Consider the following 25,724-nt stretch of genomic DNA (forward strand, 5'->3'; position numbering starts at 1 on the left):
ATTTTTTAAAAATAGGAGAAATGCTTCTTTATAAGGAAGGCATTCTGACATTTTCACAGTTGGGAGATTTTGCACAATGTAGGGTAAGAGGTATCACTCAGGGCATTCTCCCTCTGTTTTGGGAGGCTTCCACTGCAGCCTCAGCCCATTGCCATCTCTGTCAATTTCCGCAAGTCCATTTCCACCAATGACCTCTGGAGTCGTGATAATCGCTGGAACAGCAGCACCACCACTTAGAAATCTAGAATAGAGTTAGCACCAGGAAGTAAAATGAGTAGAAGGGACTCGGAGACAGTGAGAGGTAGAAGGGACTTGGAGACAGTGAGAGGCAAAAAAGCACCTGTGATGGGGTCAGAAGGAAAGGTGAGAGTAGCTGTGACCATAAAGATAAATGACGGTCAGACTTCAGAGATAAAAAGGTGGTCCTCTGGATCCCTTCCACCTATAGTAATCCAGCTGTTGGCTATCGCTGGGATACTAAGCAGTAGTATAAGAAAAGAATAAAATGAACTGAAACGTGTTGGCATGGAAAGATGTCCAGGATATGCTGCCAAGTCAAGCAGCAAGTTGCTGACCAATGGACATCATATGATCCACTTCTATGAAAAACAAATCATAGCAGTAAATGTACTTTTTTTTTAAAGTTGGATGAATATGCACCAATTTTTTTTTAAGATTTTATTTATTTATTTTAGAGAGAGAGAGAGAGAGAGAGAGAGAGCATGAGCAGGGGGAGAGGCAGAGGGAGAGAGAGACGCAGACTCTCCGATGGGCCCGGAGCCCGAGGATGGGCTGGGGTCCCGGGACCCTGGGATCATGACCTGAGCCGAAGGCAGACCCTTAACTGACTGAGCCACCCAGGCGCCCCGAATACACACCAACTGTTGCCATGGTTGACTCTGAGGAGTAGGATTATGGGGGGGCTTTCCCATTTATGTATTTCTATAAGGATGACATTTTACATGATTTTATATTGTTCTTAGATTCTTTAAAAATTTTTTCTATTGCTTTTTTTAAAAAACGTACCAGGCTTCAAGAAACTTTTCAAAACAAACTTATGGGTCAAGATATTTCTAAAACATGTATTTACTGGGTAAAATAATATGTAAAAAGTTCAACCAATATAGGATTTTAAAAAGAGGGGTGGGGATCCTTATTAAGAATCTGAATTTACATATAACAACGGCTATTCTAACGTCTAGTGCTTCCACAGTCAAGTTAATGATGTCAGAATGTAATTTGGTGCTGATATTAAGAAAAACTTCAATAATTTCTTATCTGGAGACAGGCAAAACCCACACATTTTAAGTCCCTTCAAATTCCCATAACTGTGTTTTCAGGACTCTACATTCCAAACTAATTCATGACTTATATTTAAGACAGACACTAAATTCTCAGTGCCCTTTATGCAACCAGATAAAGATTAATAGTCTTTTGCATCAATATTTTGGGACAGAAATTAATATTTTAGGGGTGCCTGGGTGGCTCAGTCGTTAAGCGTCTGCCTTCAGCTCAGGTCATGGTCCCAGGGTCCTGGGATCAAGCCCCACATCAGGCTCCCTGCTCCGCGGGAAGCCTGCTTCTCCCTCTCCCTCTGCCTGCCACTCCCCCTGCTTGCGTTCCCTCTCTCGCTGTGTCTCTCTGTCAAATAAATAAATAAAATCTTAAAAAAAAAAAAAGAAATATTTTATTCTTTCTCCCTCTAGTTTTCCCTTTGTTTCTTTTTCTTTTTTTTTTTTAAGACTTTATTTATTTATTTGACAGAGAGAGACAGTAAGAGCAGCAACACAAGCAGGGGGAGTGGGAGAGGGAGGAGCACTCCCACTGAGCTGGGAGCCCAATGCGGGGCTTGATCCCAGGACCCTGGGATCATGACCTGAACCAAAGGCAGACGCTTAACGACTGAGCCACCCAGGCACCCCTTTTCCTTGGTTTCTAAGATGCTGTAGTTCCCTAGGTTCTTTCGATTCTTGAAAATCCTTCTGTTCTTTCTCTCCCTTCCTAAACATGACCTTCACCAGAGTTTAGTTTTCCAACTACTTTTCTCTGCTGCACACTCTGGGGGCCATGCTCCCTACTTCGACAGCTCTTTTTTTATGGTAATAAAACATCTACGTTTTCCTTTCTTTTCTAATCTTCAGTTCTGTGTCCAAAAGCCTACTTAACATTTCCCCTTGATACTCTCTAAGCGCCTCAAACTTAAATGCCTAAACCAAACTTCCTTTTTGCCCCACACTTCACCCTCCTCCACTCTTTCATAAGAGCAGCCTCAGCACTCTGGCAAGGTTTTTCATGCCTCCTGCATTCCCACCATCCCAGCAGACACCAAGTCTTGTCATTTTCTTGCCAAAGCCTCTCCCATCTATTCTTCCTTGTCCTCTCTCTGCTACAGCCCCTGGTTATCCTTCCCCAAACCATTTCAGTAGGTTATTTACCTGTGTTCAATCCATCCTGCATAACAGCCACCACTAATTTTCTTAAAGCAGTGCTCTTATCACATCACTTTATTGATCAAAACGTTAAAGAAGTCCTTAATTTTCAAAGCCCTGAGCTCTCTCTTGAGCATTATTTGCACCACTTCTCTGCATTTCAGCTTCTTCCTAAAGAACATCACTATGTGCAACATGTTGGAAATTGAGACTAGCTACTTCCACAGTGTTCACTTAGGAAACACACAACAGCATTTCTCCTTACATCAAGACAATGGGGGGAGAGGGCAGCAACCACACTATGAGTGAGTAGCAGAACCTTCAGGTGAGTTTTATGCTGTCTGAATATATTCCAGCACCTACTGTAGCTTCTCATACTATCACTCATTTGAAAAAAATTAAAAATCACTGTCCTACGCAATTAATTATTAGATGCTCCTACAAAACTAGACATAGCCTTTGTTTATAGTCTTCCCCGTATCTATAATGCCCTTCTCTTCTAATCTACATCTGTAGACTCTAACTAGCTTTTCTCACTTCAAGCACAAAAAACTTTCCTGTATGACTCAGCCAGAAGTAATTTTCCTCCTTGAAGTGCCTACACCACTTTCACAAAGTCTAAAGATATTTTTCACAAATCCCCTAGTGTTTGTGCCCCATGTATGTGTCTCTGGCCTTCTTTCACGCTGTTGCTTTAGAAAGCAGATGGTGTACCTTATTCACGGTTGCTTGGCCAGAGGGCCCAATGCAGTGGCTTGCACATAATCTAAGCTCAAAAAAACAGGAAATGGAACCAGAAGCATCAGTTACTGCTGAGATAAAAGGAAATGAGATTAAAAGCCTATTCAGGAACCCAGGTTACATGCCAGCATATTAGGGTAGGGCAATTCAAAAGGCATCTGCCACCAATTAGGCGCATGACCTTGCCAATGCCAACCTCTGGATTATTTCCCCATTTGTACTAATCAGAGGGTAGTCTTTCTAGCTCCTTCACAGTTCTAAACCATTATGAAATAACTCAACTCATATAATGGATAGGACAGCACAGAAAAAAAATAGGAAATCTAAAAAGAAATCCAGAGATGTCCTGACTGGCCCCACTGACTTTTCATTAAAATTCCCTATGAAAATTTTTCCTCACAAAGACCCCTATCCAATCTAAGAAAATAAAACAAAGGCAAAACCAGAATCTAAGTCTTTGACATTGAAAAGGTAAGTATGGGCCATCAAAAGACAAATATACACCATTAATTTACAATATTATATACTGGTTCACACAATTCTCACTGATTTTTTTTTAAGATTTTATTTATTTATTTGTTTGTTTGTTTATTAGAGGGGGAGCAACAGGCAGAGGGAGAAGCAGACTCCCCGCTGAGCAGGGAGCCCAATGCCGGACTGGATCCCAGGACCCTGGGATCATGACCTGAGCTGAAGGCAGACACTTAACCAACTGAGCCACCCAGGCGCCCCCACACAATACTCATTTAAAGATTTAAGAAGCACCCCAAGGATTTACAGAAGAATAAGTGACTCAAAGTCCAGCAAGTAACACTGTAACATACCTTGCGATGACATGTAAAAATTGTGGTGTGAGCACCGCCTGCTGAGACTTCTCAGGATACTGGTAAACTGACATTAATTCAACAGATTTGACAACCATGTACAGATAGCCCACATGAGGCAATGAGAAAAAACAGAAGAGGCTCAGCAACTCTTTTTCCTGAGACAATTTTTTTCTACCAGAAGTAAGGGAACCTGCATGAAAAAAAGGGGGGGGGAAACCCATGAAACCAGTAAAGGAAACTGACATCTTAACTTTTCTAAGCAAAAAAGTCTCTCAGTGTGGATAACCAAAGTGTTCTTTAGAAAAAACTGTTCTTTATTTTTTTTAAGATTATTTATTTATTTATTTGACATAAAGAGCACAAGCAGGCAGAGCGGCAGGCAGAGGGAGAGGGAGAAGCAGGCTCCCCACTGAGCAGGGAGCCCGATGGACTCGATCCCAGGACCCCGGGATCATGACCTGAGCCGAAGGTAGACGCTTAACCAACTGAGCCACCCAGGCGCCCCATGGAAAAGCTGTTATTTATAGAGGAGTGCCAGGAAGATATGAAAAGGGAGTGATGTAATTAAAATATCACCATTTTGCAACCCCTAATAAATTAACAGATCTACGTAATAACCATCACAGAGTCAACCAGATTCCATGTACCTTCCAACAGAAGTCAGCATTACTTGTGCTACTAAATCATCATCTTCATAATCATCACCACCACCATCATCTAATCAAGACTTAGTCTAGACCAGCATTGTCAATAGAGATATAACACGAGCCACATATGTAATTAAAAGTTTTCTAGTAATAACATTTTAAAAAGTAAACAGAAACAGGCAAAATTTTCATAGTATATTGTATTAACCTAATATATCCCTATTACCATTTCAACAAGCAGTCAACAAAAAAACAGAGATATCATATATACATATATATATATTTCTGTACTAACTCTTCAAGATATGGTGTGACTTTTACATTTATCAGTGTATTTCAATTTAGATTAGTCACATTTCAAGTGCTGAGCAGTAGCAGGTGGTTAATGGCTACCACAGTGAGCAGTACAGCTTTAGATCAAACCACCAAATCACAGGGAAATACAGGGGATACAGGAACATGTTAAATGACACTGTGGGGACTCAATTAGCAAAATTCCAATTACGGGAAATTCTACAGTATTAGTCCAGCTTCTTGCTAATGCAAAAAAAAAAAAGAGAGAGAGAGAAAGGGAGACACCATTAGATAGTTGTCCCCCTAACATGGCTCTGGGCCCTCTCTGGTCTCCAGCGTTGTCTCACAACCCTCTCTGCCTTGCTCTACCTCTCAGTCTTGCTTCTCTCAGTTCCTCAAATAGAAGATTCTCCCTCTACCACAATGCCTTTGCTGCTTCCTCTGCACCAACCATATTTCCAAATCAGTCCTGATTCACTCTTCAGATCCTCTTTCCTAAGAAGCCTTTCTTGACCCCTAAATGAGGTTAATATCTTTGTTACAGGCTCTCAAGGTAGGGTTCTTTTCCCACAGAGTGCTCATTTCGGTGTGTAATTGTATACTCCTTGAAAATAATTGAATGATTATTCGATTAATGTCTGCTTCCTCCCCCCCAAGACAATAAGCTCCACGAGTGCAAGTACTTTGCCTACTTTTGCTCATTATTGGTTCCCTAGTATTCAGCACAATACCCAACATAGTAGGTAGTCAATAAATGTTCACTAAGAAAGAAAAAAATAAGGGAGGTTTATTAAACATGTTTAATCGGAATAATATTTATATTGTCTCTAGGCAACATCTAAAGATGGTAGGCAGGCCAGGACTAAGTACAAAACCTGATGGCAAATTCTCAATCTTGGCTGCCCATTAGGTTCCAGGGGAGCTTTTAAAAAACTACTGAGGCCCAGGCACCATAGTATGTAGAGCCTGGGCATCAGCATTTTTAAGCATCCGAGTAAGCCCAATGTGCAACAAGGTTGAAAACCACCGCTCTGAATGAATTTCCCATTCAGTCAACATTTTCCACCTTGCTCACAAGGCCATCATATGAAGCTTTGCCACATACCCAGGTAAAAAAACCCAGCTGGGACAAGGCTCTAATTTCCCTTTTCGGGCCAAGTAACCATTTCGAAAAGGGAAATGTGTTTTGTCTGTCATGTCCTCTCCATGGCTTCTCCTAGCAGACACAATTTCTCTTTCGAGTGCTCACAGGAGCACCATTTAGCATTATTTGCTAAGGAACTTGTCCAGGGTCAATGGGAGACTCAGTAAAAGAACCTAACGTATTACCCACATCGGTCTCCCCTCCCAGCCCAGAGCCCTTTCACTTCTGCACTGTAGCAATGCCATACTTACTTACCTGTTTGGTAAATAGGTAGCAGCTGAAGTGAATGTAACTTGACGTCATCAGAAAAGACACAGAACGAAATATCAGGAGCAAAACGTCTGAGAGTTTAAAAAGAGAAAGAGGAAGAGATCTAATTTCCATGTACTTCTAAGCGGGTAAATATATATTAAATGCTGGTGAATGAAAAGCTTTGTAATACTTATAGAGCAGGTGCTGAACGTGGTAATATTTTGTTTTTTCATCAGCTAATCCCGTTGACTCCAGTGTAACGGATACTCCAGATTGGCTACTTTTTTCACCGAGAAGTTCCATGGGCTTTTGACAGATAACAAAGTCATCTGACTCAAGCTGCAAAGTTTCATGACTGACATCTTAAAAAATAAAATTTGAGAAAAGAGTTTAATAACTCCAAGTACTACTTGAATGAAAGTTAAATTTCACAACATCCCCAGACCAATTAAATAGACATATAATAATTTTATTTATTCATACACACAGATATCTCACATATTTGCAAAGCACTATGGTTTTGAAAAGCCTTAGCTCTTCCTCATTTATTCCTCACCACTAATAAAGTACAACAGGATATTATCATCCCAATTTTACACACGAGGAAATTGAAATTCAGAGATGGTATTCCTAACCCAAGGCCATTCAACTTATGAGAACTGGGACTAGAAACTCCTCCTAGCTCTTCCGTATTTCTATTGACATGTATATGCTGAAACACACTGACATGTTACAGAGTAAGATATGGGCAGCCAGATCATAAACCCAAATCCCATGTATCAGGTATAACTGAATCTATAAACAATGTGGCTTGGTGATTGCTATATATTAGCACCCTTCAGAGATTGCCAGAAGTAAGGGTTTTCTCTACACCTAAGATAAGAAAGCAAGCTCAATTCATTATTTACCTTCTGTCTGTTTCATTGGATTGTCGGTCTTACGTGGCTGGTGGTTGACACTCTCTCCACTTTTAGGGTCTGACTCCAGTTTTAGGATTAAGACTTCTAAGTCTGACATGAGAGCAACATAACCAACGCAAAAAGAAATTTCAACAGGAATGATATTATCTATGTGTATAATTAAAGAACGTTCAAAGTCCAATATTGAGAATTCTTCATTAATGACCTGATACTTCAAACTAAACAAGACTAACTTATTGGTGCAACCAACAAGAAGGTCTCCTTTTACTGGGCAACAGGAGATGCACAAGGGGGCCTCAGAAAGCGGCATTTCAATAATAGACATCTGGTCTTTGTAGGTGTCGCTGAAGGGTGCCTCCACATTATGTCCAACCATTCGGATACACACGCGACAGTTTTCAGTCCTTTTACTTCTCCAGTTCACATATGCACGTAGAAACGTAGCTTTGTTTTTCTCTTCAATTGCTGCCAAATAGTCTCCTGAGAAGGAAATAAGATTATACTTAGAATTTGTAATTAGAAACAACCACTTACTTTGTGCCATGAAAAGGAACTATTAGTGAATCCTAATGTGAATGGTTGAATTAAAGATTGACAAGAACAAAACCCTAATTAATAGGATCTTAGGTGTATTTTTAACTGACATTACGCATTTAGGTTCTGAAATAAATCTCTCGCCATTATGTCTTAAGATAATCCATTAATTATTCATGCAGCTTACACAGAAATTGTACATTTTATTCCTTATATTAGCTCTGAGTGTTTCCTATAGCTCTGAAATCCCCCTTCCCACAAGTCACACCTTCATGTCAACTCTGAGAAGTAGGATAAAGCTATACATATTAAACAAAACCTAAATCCAAGTTAATTTTCCCTCACTTGTTGATTTTATTATATTGTTTAAATTACAAAGTAATTTTATAGTTACTCTCTGTTGTGAGAAATCAAAGCAGTAAAGAGATGGCAAATGGAAAGCATAATCTCTTCCCTGCAGTCTGAGCCGGTGGTAACACACATAGCTTGGTACGTGTCCTTCTATAGTTTTCTCTCATATAAACATAGACCGTAGACTAGTGTTCTTTCTTTTTTTTTCTTCACCAAAATGGAATCTCACTGAATATACTTAACAATCTACAACTTCTAAAAATTACCAGTAAATCTTAACTCGCCATGTCAATACATGGGTATATAACATCGTTTTATTGAAAATTACCTGCATATCCTATGTATACATGTGCCATAATTCATTCAACAATTCCCCTATTGATATATATTCAAGTTTTTTTGCCACTATACTTCATACTGTAACAAATAGGCCTATACCTATATATTTATTTCCCAGGGGTTTGTTTCAATGGCATAGATTCCCAAAAGTGAGAATGTTGGGCCAAAGGGCAGGTACGTTTTAAATCTTAAGATATTGCCAGATTCTATCACAATTACGTAATAGGAACTCGTGTTGCCAGCAGTACTGTTTGAACATGCCCGTTTCCCCATATCCTCACTAGCACTGACTCACTGTGACAGGGAAACCAGGACTCTTATGCTTATTATAATGTATATTTTCCAGACCATTTCTAAAGCTGGTCATCTTCTGCTATGTTTATCAGCTATGTATGACTTCTCAAGTTATCTACTTTATTAGGATGTTTGGTTTGTTTTTCTAAGAAATAGCCGCTCTCTGGATAAAAGTGATATTAATCTTTGGTTGGTCATGAATAGCAAATTGTTTCTGGTAGTCTATTCTTTGACGTTTGATTTCACTTATGGCATCTTTTACCACAGTAAAAGTCATCAGATATGTATGTAGTCAGATATATATCATTTCCTTCTTGGCCTAATTTCCTAATTTGCTTAGACAGTCTCCTATGCCCTCCAAATTACATAACTATACTGTTACATATTCTATTTTAGTGGCTTTTTTAATTTAAATTTTTAATCTTTAGAACTTTGAGGGGAAGATAAGTCAAGGTTTTTCCAAATGTAGAACTGACTATTGACTAACATTATTTGCTAAATAAGCCCTTTTCCAATGAACTGAAATTGAAACGCCGCTGTTAGCATAATGACTTCCCATATACAAAAGCAGCAAGCAAGCAGCCCCTTTCAGCAAACACTCGCTGGGCTGGCCGGGTTCCCTGTGTGTCCGAAATGAGCCAACCTTCCAGAAACGCAAGCCTTCTCTTGATGCTGGTCCCTTTGATACCACAGAAACGGAGCTTGTACCTGTTCATTCCCTGGATATCTTCACAGAATGCCTAACCATACCCTACGGGCTCCATAAATGTGCTCACTCTGTTCCAGAGAAGCAGTTTGGATGGAGTTGCATCAAAAGATGCCTTGTAGCCTCCATCTTCCTAGAATTTCCTCAGTAAATTATTTTTTTCAAATTTTTATTATGGTAAAATATACATAATGTAAAATTTACCACTTTCACCATTTTTGAGTACACAGTTCAATGGTATGAAGTATATTCACATTGTTGTGCCCCAATCACCATCATCCCTCTCTAGAACTTTTTCAACTTCCTCAAAACCCTTAAACAATAACTCCTCATCTCCCCCACCCCCAGACTCTGGCAATGACCATTCTACTTTCTTTCTGTCTCTATGAATTTGCCCACTCTAGATACCCCATGTAAACTGAATCATACAATATTTGTCCTTTTGTGTCTGCTTTATTTCACTTAGCACAATGTCTTCAAGGTTCATTTGTGTTGTAATGTGTGTCAGAATTCTCTTTCTTTTTAAGACTGAATAATATTCAATTTTATGTAAATACCACATTTTATTTATTCATCTGTTTAAGGACACTTAGATTGTTTCCATGTCTTGGCTATTATAAATAATTCTGCAATGAACATGCAGGTACAGATATGCATATGCCACATTTAGTTTATCTTTTCTTCAGTTGATGGACATTTAGGGTGCTTCCACTTCTTGGCTCTCATTTAAAAATGCTATGAACATTGATGTACAAATATCTGCACAAGTCCCTGCTTTCAACTACTTTGTTTATATACTTCCAAGAGTGAAACTGCTGGATCATATGGTAATTAATTTTTTGAGGAACACCATACTGTTTTCCACAGCAGCTCTACCATTTTCCATTCCTGCAGTGTGCAGGGGTTTCAATTTCTCCACATTCTCACCAACATTTGCTATTTTCTTTCTTCTTTAAATAATAGCCATCCTAATGAGTATGAAATGGGATCTCAGGTTTGGTTTGCATTTCCCTGGTCATTAATGATGTTAAGCATCTTTTCATGTGCTTGTTGGCCATTTGAAGAAATGCCTATTCGCCCATTTTTGAAGTGGCTTTTGTTGTTGTTAAGTTATAGGAGTTCTCTATATATTCTGGATATTAATCCCTTATTGGATATATGCTTTGCAAGTATTTTCTCCCATTCTGAGGATTGCCTTTTCAATCTGTTGTTAGTGTCTTTTATAGATGCATGAAGGTTTTTAATTTTGATGACATCCAATTTACTTTACTCTTTTGTTGCCCGTGCTTTGGTGCCATATTCAAATTAGTAAATGAATTTTAAAACTAAGAATATTTGTTTGGTTAAATAAAATTGTTTTATTCAGACATTTATAAACATATACCTATTTCACAGCGCTCACCATAGCACATACCCTCCCCAATGTCTATCACCCAGCCACCCCATCCCTCCCACCCACCACCACTCCAGCAACCCTCAGTTTGTTTCCTGAGATTAGACAGTTGAATCAAAGATCTGTACCTCTGAAACAAATAATGCAACATATGTTAAGAAAAAAAAAAAGAAGAAGATAGCAGGAGGCGAAGAATGAAGGGGGGGAAATCGGAGGGGGACACGAACCATGAGAGACGATGGGCTCTGAAAAACAAACTGAGGGTTCTAGAGGGGAGGGGGGTGGGAGGATGTGTTAGCCTGGTGATGGGTATTAAAGAGGGCACGTTCTGCATGGAGCACTGAGTGTTATGCAAAAACAAGGAATCATGAAACACTACATCAAAAACTAATGATGTAATGTATGGTGATTAACATAACAATAAAAAATTTAAAAAACCATATACCTATTTCACTGATAAAAGTCTATTTATCATTTATACATAATCTGCAAACTGTAGATAGTGCCCATACTATCTTGTATGTTTTCAGATTAGTTTTATAATGATGAACTAGAACTTGCTAAGTAAGTGTTTATCTGACAAGCATTATGATCAGAAATTTAGAGTTCTCTCAGTTAATCCTCACAACAAACCTTTAAGATATTATCTCATTCTCCATTTTATAGATCAGGAAACTGAGGCTCAGATAAGCTAGGTAACTTGCCTAAGGCAACACAGCCAACAAGCTAGAGCTGGGACTTAAACCTGTATCTGTTTAGCTCAAAAGTCGATGCTCATTCCCCAATTATGCTATTTCTCAGAATGTTAAAAAGAAGATATAAGTCTGGAGGATTCTGTGGAGGTTAATAGCTCTTTATGAAAGAAAGTAACTAAACTTTTTAAAAATTTTAATTTATTTAAACAAACAACAACAAAAAACAGTTCACCTATTTTTCCCACTGCCCCCACCCCAGAACCAATTAGTTTTGGGTTTTTTGTTTTTTTCTTAAATTTTACATATAAAAAATCATATGGTATTTGTCTTCCTCTGACTGACTTATAAACTTTATTAGGCATTATGCATATGGTCAGAGCTTTACTTACTTTACAACAGCTTCTGTCTTAAGTAAATTAAAAAATCATTCTCATCTTTATTCTTAAACTCAGATTATTGGTTTTTTAAAATAATAAACTTCCTTTTATATAGGAAGATCATAAACCTGGTTAATACTAATACACGATTAAGGAAAAGGCTGCTCCTATGACAAAACTGACATCAGAAGGCCGAAATAATATACGATGCATCAAAATATGTTTTATGGCTCTGGAAATTGAAGAGACGGTAAGGTTTGGGGGGTATGTAATAGACTCATTTAATACACCTGTGCTAAAGAACAGGCAATGAGAGCCATGTGATCTCGTCCTCCCTGCCCCATAAACACATGTCCTGCACCAGAGCTCCCCACACAGCACTCAACCCTGGCCACCAGGTCTTTCTCCATTGAGAGCAATAAATTCTCATGTCTCCTTTTCCTCACTTCACACACAAAGCCTAAATTAAATTTCCATTACCTATGATGATGTTAGGGCCCTCTGTCCTTCAAAATTTCTACCTACTTTCTCCCTAACACCCCCAAATTTTATAAAGGGAGAATAGCATCCTGCTAACTAGAGATTAAAAAAATGAAAATGTTGGGCATCTGGGTAGCTCAGTTGGTTAAGCGTCTGCCTTCAGCTCAAGTCATGATCCTAGGGTCCTGGGATCGAGTCCTGCATCGGGGTCCCTGCTCTGCAGGGAGTCTGCTTCTCCCTCTGGCCCTCCTCCCAGGGGGAGAGCCTGTTCCCTTAATCTCTCTCTCTCAAATAAATAAATAAAATCTTTAAAAAAAAGAAGAAGAAAAGGAAATGTTTTCTACTTGGCCAAGAGACCTGCAAAGCACTTATAATAAATAGAAATGGCTGATACAAGATTCATTTTGTTTCTGACAGGAGGAGATTTGCTACAGAGAAAGACAGTAGGCACTTAGAGCAGGAATCCCCATGTCTAAATTACTGTGAATGGGAGGAAAGAGACCAAAAGGAAAAAGCAGTGAAATGGAAGAGAAGTTATCTGGATATCAGCATTAGCTAGGAGTCAGCTGTGTGTGGGTTAATAGAAGCTGTACCCAGGGACTGTACCCAGTCTTCAAGCTGAGGACTGAAAGTTACCCTTGAGCTATCTGACCCAGGCTAATGCCATAGCACATGACTCCTGAACTTTCTTTAGGAACGCTGGATTATAAAACTGGATTATAAAAAGTCTTTGTTTTTCAAGGCCTCATTAATAAGGTTACCATGCTACTCAATGCCTACAGCAGCCAGTACGGCACTAGGACAGTGATTCCGAATCTTGGGTAAATATCAGACTCACCCCAATGCTGGGGCATAGCCCAGGAAACTGACAGTTTCTCTGAGGTTGTGGTGCAGGTATCAGCATATTTTCAAGCTCCCCCAGGTGATTCTGAAGCACAAGTAGTGACATCAAAGATCCCAAGAACCACCACTACTGACAGGGAAGAAAACTAGAGGTTTACATGATGCCTGCCACTTTCAATTCTAGAATAAATGTCCATTTGGAAGAATGGGGGCAGATCACGTAAATATGTCTGTCTCTGCCTCTCTTTCTCTCTCTCTCTCTCTCTCTCTCTCACACACACACAGACACAGACACACACACACTTGAGACTGGTGGGTTTGCCACTCAGTAGAGCTCTTGAAAGTAAGAATTTCCATGTTTAAAAGGGGGGTGGGATGGGGAAAACCACCAATATTGAAAAATGATTGAGAAATATTTCTACTAAATTCCAAAATCAGAATCTTCTGCTGAAAGAGAACATATAGATCCAATGAGTGGTTTTCAAACATTATCTGTGAACCAATGCAAGCTTCTGTTGATGTCTTCACTAGTCAAAAAGAAAAAATAACAGCACAGTAAGTTGCTCATAAAGCAAAGATATCCAATGTTTAGGGCTAAGTACTTTTTTCTCTTCTGGTTACAGTAAATAGTAGGGCTTTTCATTTTTAAAAATATGTATTTTTACTGGACAAAATGAATAGTCAGATACTAAGTATGATGATAGCCCCATCATGGACCCACAAAATCCCAATGACTGGAAATCACTGATCTAGTAATTTCAACTTAAAAAAAAAAAAAGAGAGAGAGAGCCTGAGATCCAAAAGTTTCTATAAACTCACACCCAACCAGTAGCAGAAAGAGATCCCCAATCCTCCAAGTTCAGGCTCTCTACTTCATTAGTAAGCCCCTGAGCCATGGGCTTTTCTACCATAAATACTGCAATTTATACCTTTACACCCCTCTTGAGAAGCAGGAATCAAACTTTAAGTGCATTAGTAAGCAGTTAAAAGAAGCCTATGGCAAATCCTTCTGTAATCTTAAGTACCACCTATTTTTAAACGTTGGGTTTTTCTAAAATAGAGATATACCCACATAGTACCTCCCTGGTACTGCTTCACATTTTGTTGGAAAAAGGGTAGTGGATGCTGCTGTGCTGTTTTGGGTGGGAGGGACGAGTTTATGACTTGAGTTCCACTTGCATAGATTTAAAAACCAGCATATAACGTGAGCTTCCAAAAACCGACAAGTGGATAAAGGTACAATGTAAAAGGACTGGCCATGAGTTGGCATGATTGTTGAAGCTGGGAACCTGGGGTTCAGGATACTATTCTCCCTGCTTTTGTATGTGTTTGAGAGAGTTTGGGTTTTTTGTAGTGGTATTTTTTGGTTTTAAGTGTCTGGGCTGAGTGGAACCCAGCCACCCAACCACAGGCCTTTCCGGTGAGCGAACGAGAGCAGACAGCGTCCCCCGCCCCCGTGAAGCAAGCGCTCACCTGCGGTTGCCACGACAACCGCACAGCTCCGCTCTCCTTCAGTAATCAGCTGCCAGACCCCGCGAGACCCCAGCAAATTCCGGGAAGTCTCTTCCCCACCCAGAGTGCCGCCGGGGACGTTCAGTCCTCTAGAAAGGAGGCCCCAAGCCGGGATCCAGGCTCCCCCTGGCCTCGCTGCTACTCACCCGCCTCGCTGTAGGCCAGGCACAGCACCCTGCCTAGCGTGGAGAAGGCGCACCTCGGCTGGCACAGCTCCTGTCCAGTCACGGCGAATGCCTCCACCTTGCAGCCTGCCGCCACGAAGAGAGCGTCGCGTCCTCCGCCGCAGAACCGCTCGGGCTCCAACTTGCAGGGCACCACCTGCTGCGACCCGAACGGGTGCAGGTTGTATAGCTGCACCATCCTGACCACCGGCTCCGGGGCAGCCCGGCGGTGCCCGCTCAGGCCTGCACGCCCCGCGGGGCGCCCAGAGACCCCGCTCCGGTCGCAGAGGCTGGACCACTTCCGCCAGCAGTTGCACAGAGCCGAGTCACGTGAGCGTCACCCGGGCCGCCTGCGGCTCGCCTTCTTAGAGAGGCTGTTACGGGTCGAGGCTGGGGTCCTAGGAGCTCTCACCTCCGCCCGGTGCGCCTGCGCCCCGCGGGCCTCTTGTTTGGGGGCCTTGGACCCGGCCGACCGGCGCTGGCCACACCTCCGCCCTCCGTGGTTGACCGGCGCAAAGACCGCTGTGTCCTTTTTTTTTTTTTCGTCATTTCACGTTACTGCTTTGGGCTAGACGAGATGTTTAGGCCCTTGAATACGTCTCAACATTTGATTATCTGCTATCTTGTACCATTTTGTACTTACTTCAGGGGCATCCCTTATGTCTTCCCGATAGCCTCTGAGCTTCGGGAGGATAGGGCTGCGAAAGCTGAAGTGCAGCGCACGCGGCTCAATACCGGGCCGAACACACTGAAGAGTTGTTACAAAATATTGGAAATTCTAGAATGATTTCATTGGAAATAACACCTAGAATATGCTTAGCAAAAAGGAAGGAAAGAAGGAAGGAAGGAAATTTTATATATATAAATAATGCTGAAGAACCGTGGACATAACCTAGTGAACTCCAGGTATTTGACAAAAAAATTAGTTTGAGTCCCAGAGGATGTAATCACTAGGGGTGAAATCCACTAGTTCTCAGTCCAGTGTTCCTAAGACTAATCTGTATCCTGGTGGATACAGGTGGAGCTCATGGTTACAATCCCAATTTAAAAACAAAACAAAACAAAACAAATCCACATGAGCATTAGAGCTACTCTTTACAATTTATCCAGAAAATAACATATGTAAGTATGACTTGTGGGATTTCTCTTACTTTCGGTGTCCCCTTACTTGTGTGGGGACGAAACTAAAAAGAGCATTTTTTTTTTAAAGATTTTGTTTATTTGACAGAGAGCACAAGCAAAGGGAGCAGCAGCAGAGGAAGAGGGAGAAGCAGGCTTCCCGCTGAGCAGGGAGCCCTACGTGGAGCTTGATCCCAGGACTCTGGGATCATGACCTCAGCCAAAGACAGACGCTTAACGGTCAGAACCACTCAGGTGCCCGGAAAGAGCAAATTTTCCTTTGGTCGGTTTCTAGTTCTCACCCTCATGAATCCTTTCTTAGAAGAATTTACAAATTAGGTGAAATTGGTTTGAAGTTAAACCTACCTCCGTTTCCTTTGCCATCTAGATGAATAAAGTACCCCTTAGTAGTATCCTACTGTCCTTCACCTAACCCAACCAATAGGGACTTTTTGGGATACAACTATTCACCAAACTAAATGAGGCCAAGAACTGGACAAGGACCTCAGCAATAGGGTTGAAAACTCATATAGAAAACAAAGACCCTAACCACTGCTTAACAACTAACTCATTCAGACACAACACTCATGAACACCCCTTTCTCCACAAATATATGCCATATGTGTCCTTTTTTTATTTCCTCCCTCAGGACTGAAAATTACAATTCCAGTACTAAATTAAAATTTCAAGACTAAACTTACAATTTTATTGTAATTTCACCTACATTGAAAATGTCTATTTTGGAGAAACCAGTGATACTTGTTCACAGCCTGGAACCCCAGTCCCTTCTAGAGATAGGCCACCTCTCCCTTAAATAAGCCTGGCTCCTTTAAGGTTGTAGACTGCTGACTTCTTGCTGTGTTCTCACTTGCTGGAAGGGGCTAGAGAGCTCTGTGGGATCTCTTATATAAGAGCACTAATCCCATTCATGAGGGTGACCTAATCACCTCCCAAAGGCCCTACCTTTTAACACCATCACGTTGGGCATTAAGATTCCAACAGATACTCAGCAGCATAAGTCCTTAGGGAAATGCAAGTCAAAACTACTATTAGAGATCACTATACATTTATTGTATTAATAAAAAATTAAAAGACTGATCATAACAAGTGTTAGTGAGGATATGGAGCAACTGATGTGGCTGTAAAATGGTATAACAACTTTTGAAACAGTTTGGCAGGCTCTTACAAAGTTAGACATACACCAACCATATGTTCCAACCATTCTACACCTAGGTGTTTACCCAAGAGAACCGAGGCATGTATCCTTAAAAGGATTTGTACATACATTCTCATGGCAGCTTTTTGTGTAACCATCAAAAACTGAAAACAACCCAAATATCCATCAACAGATAAATGGATAAACAGATTTTGTTTTATCCATACAATGAAATACTACTCAGCAATAAAAAGGAATGAACTATTGATACATAAAACGACATGGATAGATCTCAAAATAATTATGCTGAATCAAAGAAGCCAGACAAAAATAGAATGTACTAGTTATATAAATGATTCTATTTATATAAAATTCTAGAAAATACAAACTATAGTAACAGATAATAGTGGTTGCCTGGGTCCTAGTGAGGGGCAGAGATATGACAGATTAAAAAAGAGCATGAGTAAACTTTGGGAATGATGGATATGTCCATTATCTTGATTTTTTTTAAAGATTTTATTTATTTGAGGGAGAGAGCTCAAGAGGAGGAGGGTCAGAGGGAGAAGCTGACTTCCTGCTGAGCAGGAAGCCTGATGCAGGACTCGATCCTGGGCCTCCAGGATCATGACCTGAGCCGAAGGCAGTCACTTAACCAACTGAGCCACCCAGATGCCCATTTTCTTGATTTTTGTAATGGGTTTATGGGTGAATACATATGTCATAGCTTATCAGACTGTGTACTTTAAATATGTGGAATTTTTTTAAAGACTATAAGACTACTTACCCCAAATCATATTGCTAATTAGGTAATTGCAAAGTAAAGCTCATTGTATGAACCTCAATTATATAGAAGTTACTTCATAAGTATTTAAGAATTTAAAATAAGAGAATAACTGAACTCTAAATCTGAAACTAATGATACACTATTGTTAACTAATTGAGTTTAAGTAAAATAAGCTAACAAAAAAATAAAATATGTAATCCAAAAAAAAAGAATCTAAAATAAGAGTGATGTGGACTGGAGTTCAATGGTAAATAATGTGTTCTAAGATATTTGCTATGTTCAGGAAAATATTTAAAAATTCTAAATGATTTTTAGTAAGGGAGAGAAAGAGAAGCAGTGTCACTTTCATACTCAAAGCATTCCAGTTGCTTTCCATGCTATTCAGATCAAAACTAAAATTTCCTGGCTTGGCCTGCAAGGCCCTATATTATCTGGTCAACCTCACTATCTCTCTCCAACTTCATTTCCTACCACTCTCTTTCATTGTGCCATAGACACAGAAGCCTTCTGTGTTCTCTAAAAATTCCCTGCTCATTCTCTTAGGATTTTAGCACTTGCTGGTCCCTGCGCCTAGAATTGGTTCCCAGATCTTCCGATAACTTACCGTCTTGCTTCTTTTTAGGTCCTCTCTAATATTACTTCCCTGACATTCTGTGTAACGTACCCTGCAGACCATGTAGACTCACTTTTCTTCTTTATGGGTTTGCTTTTGAAAGCAAGAGTAATAATCACAAATGTAACTCTAGAAGACATATTTTGTTTGTTTTAGAAGAGGAGAGAGAGAGAGCAGAGGATGAGATTTCCTCTAAGATCTCGTCTCTTCTAAGTTCCAATTCCTCACTGAAAAAAAACGTGTAGGGTCTTTCACATTGTTTTCCTTAAATGGGACATTTTATATCAATAGTTATTTTATTCATTCAATTTAAAAATATAGAAGTCAAAAAATACTGTTCATGTTTTAAAAACATGAATGTGCAGAACATCTTTGAGAATCTTCACTCAGGAAAACTTATCTAAAGAAATAAAGTATCCCAGCTCAGAATTTCTTACTGATATATCACCTCATGTCTTTTTGCGGGTTTTTACTTAAAGAGCCCAATTCATTAGGGCAAAAGGCAGGGTGGGCAAGCCATTCTAGAAGTGTAAAATACTGAAAGTTATTAAAGCAGAACATGTGGATTTCTACAGCAACCCAAAGTATACTGGTGTCCAGAACTTGTGGGCTTTAAAGAAAGGGTGAATGATACTTAGTTTAGAATGCCAAGCAGCAACTGCTTCTATGTCCAAGTTGCCACCAAAGCCAACCTTTACGCCCATTTTCCTAACGTCATACGCGGCCACAAGAGGACATCTGCATGGGCTCTTTGGTTTGTTCATGCCAATGCCTTCCCTGAGGCCCAGCCAGACCAGTGTTGTCCTACCCTTCCCTTTGGGAACTCCCATCCCTACCCACTCTAGGCCTTGGGATTCCTTCTCCCACAGGACTACTCCTAAAATCAATCTTCAGGTACTCTGAATTTGGAATATATTTGCTCCAAACTAATGCTAGGAAAACAAAACAAACAGGCAATAACAGTAAATAACAAAATGGGTAAATGCCAAAGGTTACAGTTTCTCACAAATTTCTCAGAATAGTCCTCTGGGCTACAGGTCCCAATTTCCTTAAAGAAAGTAAATTTCTCCTTTACCCAATGCCATACACATGTGCACGCATGCACACACAAACACACCTTTCCTTCCCGACCTTTTCACTCAATAAAGCAGGGCTAATGGGATAGATGCCTCCTTTGCTCAAAGGGACAATTTACATTTCTGGTGACTTCCAGGCTGGGTTATGCCTAGCTCACTCAGTTTCTATCTTATTCAAGAGTGGCCCCCTCTGGAATTTCCTTATATAAAATGACTCCTAGCTTGAAAGAATTGGTAGCATCCTCTACTGATCTAGGTTATTGCTGAAATTGTATGAAAACTTTCCTAAATAATCACAGAGCTCTCAGATTCAAACATTCTAAGTACATATTCCCTTTTTCCCCACACAGGCAAACATATATAAATTAACTATACCTAGTATAAATATATCTATTTCATGAGTTAACATTATTTTTCTATGAACTATGAACTAACAGAATTTTCTATGAACTACCTCTATTAATTTTTTAGGAAGATGTACCTGTTAAACACATAAACTTGCAATTACTGGCTTTGCACTGCTTTTGTCACGAGAGTCTAATCCTATATCTTTTCAGAACGATTTATTCTAGAGAATAATTTTATGGTAAAAACAGGGTTGTTGACAAAATACTTTCAGTGACCATTTTCTTATATCTGGGCCAGACAAGTCCTAATCAAGGTAATATATAAACAGGATATCTGATTTAAAAAAAAAAAAAACATACAAAATCTTTAGAGACTTTCATTGGTTATATATTTCTTTTTTTATTTACATTCAATTAATTGGACGCCAGGGTGGCTCAGTTGGTTAAGCGACTGCCTTCGGCTCAGGTCATGATCCTGGAGTCCCAGGATAGAGTCCCACATCAGGCTCCCTGCTCGGCAGGGAGTCTGCTTCTCCCTCTGACCCTCTTCCCTCTCGTGCTTTCTATCTCTCATTCTCTCTCTCTCAAATAAATAAATAAGAGCTTAAAAAAAAGAAAAAAAATCATCTAAAAAAATAAATTCAATTAATATAAATGTATTATTTGTTTCATGGGTATAGGTCTGTGATTCATCAGTCTTACACAATACCCAGCACTCACCACAACACATACCCTCCCTAATGTCCATCACCCAGCCAGCCCATCTCCCAACCCCCTCCCCTCCAGCAACCCTCAAGTTTCTTTCCTAAGATTAAGAATCCCATATGGTTGGGGCACCTGGTGGCTCAGATGGTTAAGTGTCTGCCTTCGGCTCAGGTCATGATCCCAGGGTCCTGGGATCGAGCCCCACATCGAGCCCCACATAGGGCTCCTGGCTCAGCAGGGAGCCTGCTTCTCCCTCTCTCCCTGCTCAGGTTCTCTCTCTATCTCTGTGTCTCAAATGAATAAATAAAATCTTTTTTAAAAAAATCCCTTATGGTTATATATTTCTTAAACCAAACAGACACTTCACACTACACCAGTGGTTCACAAACCTGACTATGCATCAGATATTCCTGGAGGGCTTGTGAAAACACTTTTTGCTGCGCCTCACCCCCACTTTCCAATTCAGTAAGTCTACAGTAGAGCCAGAGAAACCGCATTTCTAACAAATTCCTAGGCAATGTTAATGCTACCGAACCAAACTTTGAGAACCATTCAGTCAGCTATTTTTTTCAGTAAACTATTTTATTCATTCATGGCTGCATGAATCTGAAATCTTACTACAACCAAAAAATTATTTACAGTGGTAACTACCTCATGAAATAGTTCCAAGTCTCTACATATATAATGTACCAATGACATTAAAAAACATCAATTTAAAAATCAAATATTTATTGAGTTTGGAAGAGTGCCAAGAGCATTCAGCTGATAGTCAATGCTAATCCCAAATTTACAACTAACTGTGGTGTTGGTGCCAACACTCAATCTCCCTAGACCTGAGTTTCCACATGTGCAGACTGAGGGGAGTGGGCAAGATGAGGTGTCATCCATATCTAAAAGCACCTGTTGATTCTTTGCTTCTACTACATACAAGCCAATGTGCTGAGTGAAGTGAGGGAGTGTGAAACAAAGAGCTTGCTCCTTAGCTGGGAACACAAGATACATACCCAGAAAAAGATACCAGCCCAAGCCAAAGGGAAACCCCACATAATGGTGCTTCAGAATTCTATCCTGGTGGAATGACGTTAGGAAAACCACCTCTTCACTCAAGTTCAGACTAACGGAATTTGGACCTGTTCTATAATATTAATAATATCTTTAACAGAGAAACCTCTTCCCCCTTTTTTTCCCTCTTTCCCTCCTTCCTTCTTTCCTTTCTTTCTTCCTTTCCTCCCTTTTTCCCTCTTTTTGATAATTACTTGCTGGGACCCTGGGAAGACAGATGGAAATGCCCTGAGTAAAGTCAGGGCAAACATCCTGAAACCAAGCCAAAGAGCTGAACAAGTTTTTTTACCTCACCAAGCCGATTTCTTTAACTGCAACACTGTTATTGTAAGCCTCATATGAGATAATACATATAAAGTTTTTATTGAAGGGCCTGCCACATAGTGAGAAAATTTTATATCCTAGTATCTCCCCAGAGTACACAGTGTTATGTAGGGCTAGAAACTTGAGTAATTTGAAAATGAACAATGGTCAGAAATGTAGGCCTTGGAGATGAGAGTAGAGAATGAAGGAGGGGTGAAAATGGATGTGAACACTAATGGAGGGAATATAGACCAAGTGGGGAGAAAGGAAAAAATTCACTATTTGTGGATTAGGAAGTAGAATAGCATGGTGATTAAGAGTTTGTGCCCTTGCAGACAGACTATCTGGATTTGAACCCTAGCTTTTGCAATTTACTAGCTGTATTGTGTGATCCTGGGCAAATTATTTAACCATTCTGTGACTCAGTTTCCCCATGTGTAAAGTGGAAATAATGATAGCTTCTAGCTTTTTATTCTCAAGATTAAATAAGCTAAAACCTGTTAAGGGTAAAACATGCTTGGCACATTATAAAAGCTTAGTAAGTGAAAGCTGCTATTATTATCAATTTTCAACTTAATTCTCTGGGTCACTCCAGTAAGGCTCTTGTTCTTGGGAATACCAAATAGCACAGAGAGGCTAGCATTGTTTCCAGTTGGAGCTGCATCAAGTGCGTTCCTGGAATTGCTTTTCTCCCTGAAGTTGATAACATATAAAGTTTAGATCAGGCTCACGCTCCTTTCTTAAAACTGAGCAGAGAACTTAAGGCCACAGTTCCCAAATTTTACTGCACATTAGAATCACTGGGGAGCTTTTAAAAGTACTGATGCCCATATTGGGCCCCTTATCAGTGAAATTAGAATGTTTGGAGACAGGGGCCAGGAATCAGTATCTTTTACTTTTTTTAAAAAAAGATTTTAGGGTCGCCTGGGTGGCTCAGCCGTTAAGCGTCTGCCTTCGGCTCAGGTTATGATCCCAGGGTCCTGGGATCGAGCCCCACATCAGGCTCCCTGCTCAGTGGGAAGCCTGCTTCTCCCTCTCCTACTCCTTCTGCTAGTGCTCCCTCTCTCGCTGTGTCTCTCTCTATCAAATAAATAAAATCTTAAAAAAAAGATCTTATTTACTTATTTATTTGAGAAAGAGAGAGGGACAGAGATAGTGAGAGAGAGCACAAGTGGGGAGGAGAGGGAGAAGCAGGCTCCCTGCTGAGCAAGGAGCCCAACTTGGACTCTGGGATCATGACCTGAGCCAAAGGCAGATGCTTAACCAACTGAGCCACACGGGAACCCCAGGAATCAGTATCTTTTAAAGATTCCAGTTTGAAACAAAGTTGGGAACCTCTGGCTTAACAGACTGGTTTTCCTTCTGAGTTTGGGGTGCTAAATAAATCAATGCCTTTATCTGGGACCTTGTTTCATTTTTCTAAGTAATGTGTGTAAAAACTATAACAGTAACAGGGCTTTTGAAGTTGTAAACGAAAATGCTCTTCAGACAGTCAATAGTGCCCTCTGGTGGTGTGATTTGAACCTAAATTAATCTACTTGGGATAAGAATGCTTTAAATACAGGGAAAGGGTGTCAGTGAAGACTATCCCCCACCTCTGTGCCCCTCTACCACATACACATATATGTAGAAAGGGAAATTTAGGTCTAGGGAGTAAGCTAACCAAGAGCACACAAGAATCATTGATAGCTGTGAAATTGAAATGTAATTGGTCCTCCAGCTTCCCCTTCCTCTCAAAGATATCCTCCCCAGAGTGGCCTCATCTTCACAACTTCCCAGTGTGAGCACCACCAGAAGAGTAATGATCTCTTTCTTCTATGGCCTAGGGTTTTGTTTCTTCTTTGGGGTAGAGGGCAAAAGTTGCACTACTGGCAACTGACTGAGCCTTCTGCTTAAGGATAACTGTCTCCATTTTACAAATGAGAATAAGGCATAATGTAAAGTTTGCCATCATCAGTAGGAGATGATTCATCTTGATACATCTCTTCTTTCTGTCCTGAATCCAAGGGGCTTCATATCAAGTGGGGAAACCAAAGATCAAGTACAGAACTGGTCTCACCAGGCTTCTGAAAGCCCTTGGCTAACCTAGAGCCTCAGCCTAATAGGGCACTAGAGATGTACACTCTCACTATGAGCTAACAATAAATGATGCTACAATACTAGCAAAAAGCATGGGACTGTAGGGTCTGAAAGAAAAGTAGGACATCAGTGTTGGAGGGTAGAGGCTGACGATTTAGGGACTGGGGGTGGGGAGAAGGCGTGGGGTGGATCCTTGCACGTAAACTGGCAGAGTTGAGTCTCTGAAGCAGAAATGGAGTGGAACTGAAGATCAGGAACAGGGGAGAAGGGAGGTCTGGGTCCCGTTTAGGTAGTTTCCCTGGAGACTGAGACGGAGACGGAGACGGAGAACAGCCAGCGGCTCCATTGCCCCTACCAAGGCTTCTGCTGAAGACGTCTGGTGGCCACCACAGTGTGACTTCCAGGACACGGGGCTTCTGGGGACCAAGATACCATCCCGGCCAGTGTAAGGTGGAGAAGACCTAGGGGTCCTAAGCCATCTGCCCTTGCTTGGCACAAAGCGGGGTCGGGCGCAGCTGTCTCCCCGCTCCCTTCCACTCCTTCCAGAATCTCGATTTTTTGGAACTTCTATTGACACCATGGTCTAACAAAATGTGACAAGCCTAAAAGAGGGTTCGCTGACGCCATCCCCATCCCGGGAAAGCTAGGTATTGCCTCGGCGGCTCCCGCGCCAGAAGAAACATACCGGTTAATCCCGCCCTTTGTATTCTGATGACAGAAAAGCTTCCAAACACCGACTGAAACCCTGCGGGGCTTTCTGGGAAACATAGTCCTGGATAAGGAGGATGCATTCCCAGAGGATTCTGGGATTAGTAGTTTTTGGTCTCCAAACACGCATGCCCAACTCCGCCTGCGCATTGCGCTCTGGACCTTGGTGCTTGCTCTCGCGCTAAGTAGGCACGTGCTGGGTGTCCCCAAGGAGTGCAGCTTCAACGTGCGGGCGCGGCGGCTGTTCGTCCCTCTGCTTCTTTTTTTTTTTTTTTAAAGATTTTATTTATTTATTTGACAGAGAGAGAGAGACAATGAGAGAGGGAACACAAGCAGGGGTAGTGGGAAAGGGAGAAGCAGGCTTCCTGCCGAGCAGGGAGCCCGATGCGGGGCTCAATTACAGGACCCTGAGATCATGACCTGAGCCGAAGGCAGTTGCTTAACCAACTGAGCCACCCAGGCACCCCCCTCTGCTTCTTTTGATCGAGGTTCTATCTGACCTTCCTACAGGATAGGGTTTTTTCATTCCAGAGCTCACAATCTGGGAAGGGCTAACCAGCAAACTGACAAAATAGCTTGAGTAAAAGGGCGTGTATTTTAATTGCTGTGTTGAGCAGAAAGGAGTAGGTGAGGAAGGTTTCCAGAGCGACTGAAGTTGGAGATGAAACGTGAAGGACTGACTTTAAGGCAGGGGCCCGGCAAGGAGTACGGTCAGGGCCAAGGCTGCTGGTAGAATATAACGTGATTTTAGTTTTCTGCTCCCACCTGAAATTTTTACCCTATTTTAATAAACTTAATTTCTCAGGTACTTCCTAAGAGGCCCATAGTTT

At 40.9% G+C, this 25,724-nt stretch overlaps 1 protein-coding gene across 7 annotated transcripts in view; it reads right to left on the bottom strand.

The window, feature by feature from the left end:
• Positions 1–15,650, bottom strand: part of HPS3 (HPS3 biogenesis of lysosomal organelles complex 2 subunit 1) — a 38,363-nt gene extending 22,713 nt beyond the window's left edge. For 2 of the 7 annotated variants that reach the window (XR_003209998.2, XM_025880810.2), the window contains exons 1-5: positions 14,925–15,642; positions 7,243–7,734; positions 6,525–6,696; positions 6,338–6,423; positions 3,995–4,187 (exon numbers count right to left, since the gene is read on the bottom strand). Coding sequence is in view for 2 of the 7 variants with exons in the window: in XM_025880810.2 (XP_025736595.1) it covers positions 3,995–4,187; positions 6,338–6,423; positions 6,525–6,696; positions 7,243–7,734; positions 14,925–15,141 (1,160 nt within the window). In the remaining 5 variants the exon portion in view is untranslated. Of the gene's footprint in view, positions 1–3,994; positions 4,188–6,337; positions 6,424–6,524; positions 6,697–7,242; positions 7,735–14,924 lie in introns of all 7 variants that reach the window. The other 5 variants (XR_012380186.1, XR_003210000.2, XR_012380185.1 and 2 more) reach the window with 5 other exon arrangements.
• Positions 15,651–25,724: the final 10,074 nt, after the last annotated feature.

This window comes from Callorhinus ursinus, unplaced genomic scaffold (genome assembly GCF_003265705.2).
Source record: "Callorhinus ursinus isolate GAN/ISIS: 27379988/994484 unplaced genomic scaffold, GSC_fseal_2.0 scaffold1, whole genome shotgun sequence".
Classification (NCBI taxonomy): Eukaryota; Metazoa; Chordata; class Mammalia; order Carnivora; family Otariidae; genus Callorhinus; species Callorhinus ursinus.